The 8,875-nt window shown below is 45.1% G+C and overlaps 2 protein-coding genes across 2 annotated transcripts; one reads left to right on the top strand and one right to left on the bottom strand.

Annotated features, from left to right (window-relative positions):
- Positions 1–752: 752 nt before the first annotated feature.
- On the bottom strand, positions 753–3,019 carry C8R40DRAFT_1075469 (uncharacterized protein; the record flags this gene model as incomplete). Its single annotated transcript, XM_046226871.1, has 11 exons — positions 753–879; positions 929–1,095; positions 1,143–1,334; positions 1,382–1,537; positions 1,591–2,013; positions 2,062–2,207; positions 2,267–2,303; positions 2,357–2,478; positions 2,583–2,633; positions 2,688–2,777; positions 2,827–3,019. The coding sequence occupies 11 exons, from the start codon at positions 3,017–3,019 to the stop codon at positions 753–755; spliced, it is 1,704 nt and encodes a 567-aa protein (XP_046078707.1).
- Positions 3,020–3,182: 163 nt separating this feature from the next.
- C8R40DRAFT_1242074 (uncharacterized protein) lies at positions 3,183–7,255 on the top strand (the record flags this gene model as incomplete). The annotated part of the gene is made up of 8 exons (XM_046233569.1): positions 3,183–4,010; positions 4,065–4,355; positions 4,411–4,858; positions 4,901–6,130; positions 6,186–6,464; positions 6,640–6,754; positions 6,806–6,969; positions 7,020–7,255. 8 exons carry the CDS (start codon positions 3,183–3,185, stop codon positions 7,220–7,222), a joined length of 3,558 nt encoding a protein of 1,185 aa, XP_046078706.1. The 3' UTR covers positions 7,223–7,255.
- Positions 7,256–8,875: the final 1,620 nt, after the last annotated feature.

The following is an 8,875-nucleotide window of genomic DNA, read 5'->3' as shown; positions in this document are numbered from 1 at the left end:
GGAGAAGCAAGGCATGACAGTACCCCCCCTCTAAAACCTGAGCCCGCGAAGGTAGAAAATGGTCACAAAGTTTAAATAAATCATGGAGATAAAGTTGAAGGTACCATAGGAAAGGTTTCGGTGTGAGGGGGACAGTGACAGGAGGATAGCTCAGAATGCAGGCATTGACCTGAACACCAGATAGGGCATTGGAAAGAGGTTCAGAAGCACTTCCTGACGCCCCCAGAACATCCCAAATGCAAGCAAAAGTAAAGGAGTGGTGCATCAGGAAACCCACCCATGGAAAATGGGGCACAAATTTCGACAATTTTGAGAAATAACACGAATTAGCTAGTTTTCCAAATTTGCCAGATTAGTTAGCCCCCCATATATTTTTCGAAGAATTTTTGCAAACTTCGAATAAGTTTCCGTGATTTCTTCCAGTCCAAGATGTGAAATTAGCCACCTTTGTGAACACTTTCACCTAATTTCATCCATCTATCGCAGTCTTATTTTTGAAAATTAGCTTGTATTCGCCGATTCATTGAGGCTTAAGCATTGAAATTGAGACAAATTTAGACATATTGAGTCAGACAGTAGGAATAATTTCATTGCATTAAATCATGGAGAATAAATGTAGCTTAACAGGATCCACTCTTCGACTGATTAAAACAAATGAATATAGCATAGTCGTATATAGAATAACGCGGGGGATGCAGAATTAGGTGTTACATCACAGCGGATGTCATAGTAACGGGCTCGGAGCTGCGATACTATGTTGTAGAGGCAGCAGGAGCAGCGGGAGAAGTGTCAACATTGACTGCAGCAAGCGCAGCCCAATCTGTTGTGTCAAGAATTTGTTGCTGCGACCAACCATGCTGAGCAAGTGGCAATGCACCACTGGAGAAAACAGGTTAGTAAGACATCGAGTATCAACTAAAATGCTTACGAAGTTGCCATGTACAATTCATGCATAATCTTATGGTAGAGCGCGCGGTTGACACGTTCGATATTCTCAAGGGTACAAATGGCAGTCCTCCAAATCGCAGCAGACTCTGTGGCTGGGAAGCTTGCGGGACGACCACCACGCGAGTAGTCATTGAGTAATGCGTGAATCTAGATTGTTATGAGCTATGGCTAGAGTAAAATTTAATGAAACGTACCCCAGCTGTTGCGAGGGCCACCATGCCTTTTGTGAGCTCCAATTCTAGCGGCTTGCTCTGATTTGAGGAGGTGAAACGGCCTTGACATCCTCGGATCACTGTACCATATAACCCTGTACCGAAGAATGTCCCTTGGATATAGGCAATGTACGCAGGATGTTGGAAAGGTTTGAGATTATCGAAATTGCCATTCTAAGGATACGTTAGCAAAGTCACGCATACTGATGAGGACAACAGACCAGATCGAGACCATACATGAAATGTTTGGTAAGGATTATTTGAGCTGCAGTCATAGTCCCTCCGAAGTTATTCAATCCATAAGCATTAACAACAACGGCACTCAATCCACTCCCTTTCAGCTCCTTTGCTCGCTCGTTTCCAATGCGGCTAGCCACCTATGAGAAAATATGATCAGATGTCCAATGAGAGCGAGAAAACAACACCATACATAAGCTGTCAAAGGCTTGATATACGTGTCATGCTCTCCGTGTTCCAAACGATCAGCTACATCATGCTCGCCCTCATATCCTAATTGTTCTGCAGCCTTGATTAGTGAGCTTATAGCGAGTTGCTTCACTTCTTCCGAATCCAAAGGACAATACTTGTGGCCTGTTAAAAGCTCAGCCTTACCCTCTTTGATGGCTCGCTCAATTACACCTTGCATAGTTGTAGATTGTCCGCTTTTGCTGAGAATCCAGGTGTGCCCAGAAGTCCCCTTGCAATGAACTGCAATAGTGGTACGATCTCTCCCAGTGGGACCCACCAGTGGAACTGTCGCCGGAAGAGTTGTAGTCAAACGTGTTTTATTGACCGGTACAGGTACAGGAACATTCTTCGATGTTGGAAGGTTCTCATTAGTGATCCGTGGCAACTTCGAGTCCATTCAGTGTAAAGTATGGTGCGTAGACAGGATACACACCTCATATTCGAGCTTCCTAGCGACTTCTTGTGTCACCTGTCGGAGTGGAGGTGATTGCTCTACTACAGAATTGTCATTGAAATCTGATGCCGGTGGTGTGGAAGGAGAAGAAGACAGATCAAGACTTGATGAACGGATATGAGGCACTACATATACAATCAGGTTAGTGACCGAACTGTAATACACATAATTATTCTAAGCTCACCATAGTTTTCCGACAATGATGAACGGAAATGTGCCGCCTATGCACCAGGTAGGTGAATACAATGTATGCAGAGAAAATAATTGAGCGCACCTCCATCTCAAAGGAGTGTACAGCTTGTCGGTCATGTTCCCGCTCATTCTCAATTATGCCATGACCGTCGTCATTATCCTCTGGACCACTAGAGTCAATGTCTGGCTCTGCATGCTCTCTCGCTGAAATGATGTCATTAGAAACTGACGGCGGTGGGGAAGCAATATATGGATCTAAGGTTGAATGAATTGGTTGACATTCATAACGAGTAATGCAATAATCATACCTTCCTCAGGCATGTCTACATTGACCTGTATAGCCCCATGCTTTCGAGCCTCTGTAGGAAATTTCAGTGGGTAGGAATGCACCTCACTCAAATACAAGGACGTACTTGCTGGCTTAGACTTCAATGGTGTGTTCATGGCCGCTGTGGCAGACTTGTTATTTGATGCTTTCTTTGTCTTCTTCGAGGCTGGTGTATCTAGAAGAAAAAAGGTATGAGCAGAGAGTATTTCAAAATATGTCATGACCTGGACCTTTTGTGGAACGCTTTCGCTTGGCCGACGTCTCTGTTGACACAAAGGTAGGTGTAGTAGGTGTAGTGTCAGCAACAGACTTGTTGCGAGCACTCCGCCGTGCAGCTACTGTTTCCCCCATAGACTGCTGTGTAGTTACAGGTAGAGGCGGGACATCTACTGTGGACTTGCGCCCGGCTCTGGACATGGCAGAAGCTCAGTGAATAAAAAATGGAAAAAATTAGCTGAGAAAAGAACGAAAAAATCATGAAGCATTGGACTTGACCATAAATAATTTTACCATCATGTGACTCAAGAACGGCATTTCAAGCTACAATATCAATATCTGTTCACTTAATATTTGCAATATCATGACTTTTGTTTGCTCTGCATGTCGGAGATCCTTCAAACGGCTAGGACATCTTATACAGCATGAAGATAAAACTGGTAATCATGCTTGCAAGGAAGCTGGAAGAGCACGGGTAGAGATTCTTCGGCGCAACAGTACTAGATCTCCCCGTCGCAGCTACCATAGACCTCACCATCAATCAGATTCACCCCAGCAGTCTCATCATGACCGGTCCCAGTCACTCGATACTCATTCATCTACATCTCACTCTTCCGAATCATCAAATCCAGATGGTGACGATGAAGGCAATGAAGGAAATGGGCCGATTAAGATCTTCAGGGGTGATTTTTTTGGAAATGACTATATGGCAGATGATTTCCCAGGCTTAGATGATGATGATGAGGAAGACCTTGCTGGAGATGTCAATAGGGAAGATGGAGATGAAGATGAAGATGAAGATGTCTTCGATGATACTTTGATGGATCTCGAACAAACCTGGGAAGAAGAAAGGGAGCGTGTTGTCATTCCAGAGGAGAGAGAAGAATACAATACCATGGATGTTGATGAGAGTACAAGGAAATCATGCCTCCGTTCACTCCCAGCACACCGCGATGACATTCATGTTGATGTGTATGGGGGTCAAGCTGGTGCTCCACTTCCTGATTCAAATCCAACCCACACTTTGCACGATTCCTCACATGGGTTTCTCCACTATCAGTCCCAGATCTCTGGTATTAACCATAATCCATGGGCTCCGTTTCAATCACGCATCGACTGGGAAGTCGCTCGTTGGGCAAAAATGCGTGGACCCAGTTCAACTGCCTTTTCAGAATTACTTGAGATTGATGGAGTGCGTTTTTAGAACTGATGTTTCTCAAAGCTCAGTGTTGACTTTCTGCCCCAGGTTTGTAAAGCTCTTGGACTCTCGTATCGGAATAGCAATGAAGTTAATGGTATCATTGACACTGGTCTCCCCACTCAGCGCCCATCTTTCACCCGGGAAGAGGTCATCATTGCTGGAGAATCATTTGATTTATATAAACGGGACATCAAAGAATGTATCCAAGCATTATATGGATCTCCTGAGCATGCACGTTACATGTGTTTTACACCTGAACGGCACTACTCTGATGCAGATAAGACTTCTCGGCTCTATCATGATTTCTATACTGGAAAATGGTGGTGGGCTACACAGGTAAGTATCAAATCAAAGTGAATATTCTCTCCTGATAGCAGGTGCATTCATTCAGACTGCATTAGAGAAGGAAAACCCTGGGGCGACAGTGATTCCTATCATTATATCTAGTGACAAAACTCAAGTCACTCTGTTTCGCAATAAATCTGCATATCCTGTTTATCTTACTATCGGTAACCTTCCCAAAGAGATTCGGCGGAAACCCTCACAGCAGGGTCAAATTCTACTGGCATACCTTCCAACAACAAAGCTACAACATCTGACTACTAAGGCTGGACGACGACGAGCTCTAGCAAACTTGTTTCATGCATGTATGGGTAATTTAGTTGCACCACTTAAGGAGCTTGGAATATCTGGAGTTGTCATGCAGAGTGGTGATGGAGTCAAACGACGATGTCATCCAATCTTGGCAGCATACATTGGAGACTATCCGGAACAGATCCTGGTGTCCTGTGGATATTACGGCGATTGTCCAGTCTGCATGACAACAAAGGACAAGCTTGGTGAATATCCGTGTTCCCACCTCTTTTGAGATCCTGACAAAGCTGTCGAAGCTGCGAAACTTATACACACCAACCTGTGGGTGGACCACTGTGACGAGGCCAATCTGAAGCCTGTGCAGCATCCATTTTGGGAAGACTTGCCTTACACCGATATATTCCGTTCGATTACACCTGATATTCTGCACCAGATGTACCAGGGAGTTATGAAACACCTTGTTCAATGGATTACCAGTATTGTTGGTGCAGCTGAAATTGATGCTCGGGTCCGTCGCCTACCCCCAAATCATGGTATCCGTCAATTTCAGAAGGGTATTTCTACCCTTTCGCGGGTGAGCGGATCAGAACACAAGCAGATGTGCACATTTCTTCTTGCCCTTATAATCGATATCCCTCATTTGACACCTCAACAATCACACAATCTCTCAACTGCAACTCGCTCGCTTCTTGATTTCCTCTACCTCGCATGCTACCCCATCCATAGTGATGATTCATTGGATATTCTCGAAGCATCACTTGCAACATTCCATGAGTATAGAGATGTCTTTGCTCAGTTGTCAGTCCGTGAGCACTTCAACCTACCAAAACTCCACTTTCTATGCCATTGTGTCTGTGCTATCAAACTCTATGGGACGACTGATAATTATAATACTGAAACCACTGAGCGCCTTCACATCGACTTTACAAAAGATGCCTTTCGGTCATCAAACCGGAAAGATGAATACCCACAAATGACTCGATGGTTAGAACGTCATGAAAAGATCATTCACCATACCAACTATCTTACTTGGAGGAGTACCAGATCTCCAAGCCCTGCTGCAGCATCCCTAGATGTGGGACAACGTTTCGACTTCCCTGGTGCAATACGTTCATTGTCAGACCTCAAATGCACACTTACACAGCAAATGGCGAAGACACCTACTCTCCGATCAGTTTCACTCTCGAAGATTGAAGATACAGGCTCTCGAGGTTACGGTGCAGTGAACTTCATACCTGCACTGAAGAGATTTATTGCTCAATTCCGGCATCCTGACTATGAGCCTTGGCGCCAGTTAGAAATGGCCGAGTTCATCACTTTTCCATTCCGAAACTTACCTGTATGGCACCGTTTGAAATTTCGGAATGAAGAACTTTACGATAAATGCACTTTGGATACAGTTTGTGCCTACCCGCGACGATATAATTCAAGAAATGAAGTTATTCAGCATGCACGCTTCGATGCAGCACTGATCCAGGTGAATGGAGTGGAGGTTAATAGCGATAATTATTTCAAAGGTAACGACCCACAGTATATCCCAAATCTGACAATATAATGACACAAGCTACCTAGGTATGCAAGTCGGTCGTGTCCGTGTCATATTTTCGCTTCCTGAAGGCAAGCTTGATGGATTACTTCCAGCAAACATGACACCACCGAAATACCTTGCATATGTGGAGTGGTTCAGCTGTTTTCCAAGTCGAGCAGAATCTTACACAGGACTGTATTGTTTGAAAAAGCAGTTCAATAGAGATGGAACTCCTGCAGCCTCCATTCTGCCACTGGAGACGATCAAACACAGTGTTCATTTGTATCCGAAGTGGGGTGGAACAGTTCCTGCAGCTTGGACAAGTGAAAACGTACTTGATAAATGTCAGACATTTCTCTTGAGTCCATTTCGAGACACACACATGTACTTTAATATGGGATAATTAACACTAATTTGCGAGTTGCGAGATGTACATCTGTAGTTGTTCTCACACTCAATGCCTTTCCACGTCAATCATCTTTTCACTGTCATCAACAGCAATGAAGAGGTCAGCTTCGGAATTGGAAGATGATGATGAAATTACCGAGAGCTCACAAGATTCGGAGATGCCAATGAGTGTTTGGCTTCAACAGCGTAGAGCTAACAGCTACAGGTATGTGTTCCCTACATGCTTCTTTTGCAGCGTTGCTCATTGCTTCTACAGCCCTCTTAGATCTTCCAAGACCCCGAAGCGGATGACTGAAGACATTCAACATGATTTGAACCAGACTCTGGTCGAAGTCAACAACAACGAAGTATTATGTGCTACATGCAGAATACCAGTCACACTGTGGGATGTCGAAAAGAATGTACCTGTTCAGGCCGTCGGTGAGAAAACTCTCGAGTCCCTGACACCCAAATACTGATATTCCAAGAAGCATCAAAGTATAATAGGCTTGTCCGAAGATTCCTACGTCCCGAAGAAGTTGGTGACAATATTATCATTGCGGAGAACGTACGACTCAGGAATACTATCCGTTCCCTTGAGAAGGCACTTAGTGACCGCCAACATGATGTATGGCAACTTGAAGATGAATTGAAAACCCTTCGAGACGGTCTTCGACAGCTTTTAGTACATTGATGATAATTCCACTCTCTTTGATACAGTAGAGACGCATGTTTTTTGCTTACTTCAATGCACAGCGTAATTCTTATCCTCTACATGTCTCAAATTAATCTAAGTAATTTTTGATAATTGGGAGCGACCTCTGTTATGAATGGAATATTATGGAATATTAGGAAGGTTTGCACAAATCCACTCAAATTTTTCGTTTTCGAAGATTAGTAGAAAGTTTTTGCCCGATTTCCCGGGGGTGGGTTTCCTGATGTGGTACCTGCCCTTCTCATAGTACTGGCTGACAATGAGGAGGACACCACTCCTGAACAAAGGAGCTCCATGGGGCGATCGAGGGGGCATTGAGAAGGTAGAGAGCAGAGCTTCCAGGCAGTCCAAGAACATCCCCAATGCGAGCAGAGCTGAAGGAGTTATTATACCTCCTCTCCTCATGGTACTGACTGACAGTGAGGGGGTGTCACTCTTGAACGAAAGAGTTCTATGGAGCAGCTAGGGAGGCATTATAAAGCTGCGGAATAGGGCTTCCAAATGGTCCAAACACGTCCTGGACACGAGGAGAACTGAAGGAGTTATGGCACCTCCTCCCCTTGTAGTACTGGCTGACAGTGAGGGGAGCATTCCTCTGGAACGGGGGATCTCCATAGAGCGATCAAGGGAGCGTTGGAAAGCTAAGGATTAGAGCCTCAAACGCCCTGAGCACATGCGAGGAGAATCGAAGAAGTTATGGTACCTCCTCTCCTCGTAGTACTGGCTGACAGTGAGGGGATCATTCCTCTGGGACAGGGGATCTCCATAGAGCGATCAAGGCAGCGTTTGGAAGCTATGGAGTAGAGCTTCCCAACGCCCTGGACACGTCCCAAATGTGAGGAGAATCGAAGAAGTTATGGTACCTCCTCTCCTTGTAGTACTGACTGACAGGGAGGAGAACATTCCTCTGGAACGCAGCAGCTCCATAGGGCGGTCAGGGGTGCGTTATGAAGCTATGGCTCAGGGTTCTCAAATGCTTCAAACACGTCCAGAATGCGAGGAGAATGGAAGAAGTTATGGGACCCCCTCTCCTCGTAGTACTGGCTGACAGTGAGGGGCACATTCCTCTGGAACGGAGGAGCTCCATAAGGCGGTCATAGGAGCATTTGGAAACTGTGGAATAGGGCTTCAAAATGGTCCAAACGCGTCCGAAATGCGAACAGAACTGAAGGAGTTATAATACCTCCTCTCTTCAATGTACCTGCAATCACTGGATAGACTACATCTCCGGAACGAGACCACATGTTGGCACAGTTGCTGGGGCGTTTGAAAGGTATGACAAGGAGCTTTTCAGTGGTCCAAACACGTCCGAAACGTGAATAGAAACGAAGGAGTTATAATACCTCCTCTCTTCGATGTACCTGCAATCACTGAATGGACTACATCTCCGGAATGAGGACACACATTGGCACAGGTGTTGGGGCATTTGGAAGGTAAGATGGGAAGCTTTCCAGCGGTCCAAGCACGTCCCAAATGCGAACAGAAGCGAAAAAGTTATGATACATATAATGGGAAGAGGCAATCAAATCATCATTAAGTTAAATTGTACCTTAGGGAAGAAAGGAGCTTCTTCTGCTCCTAATCCTCCAGCTCTGGGGCATCATCAGAGCTGCTCTGGTGAGAAGGTGCTAT

The sequence above is a fragment of the Lentinula edodes genome (assembly GCF_021015755.1).
Source record: "Lentinula edodes strain Le(Bin) 0899 ss11 chromosome Unknown C8R40scaffold_121, whole genome shotgun sequence".
NCBI lineage: Eukaryota > Fungi > Basidiomycota > Agaricomycetes > Agaricales > Omphalotaceae > Lentinula > Lentinula edodes.
Note: the sequence above shows the minus strand (reverse complement) of the source record. Positions and strands in the feature narration are given on the sequence as shown.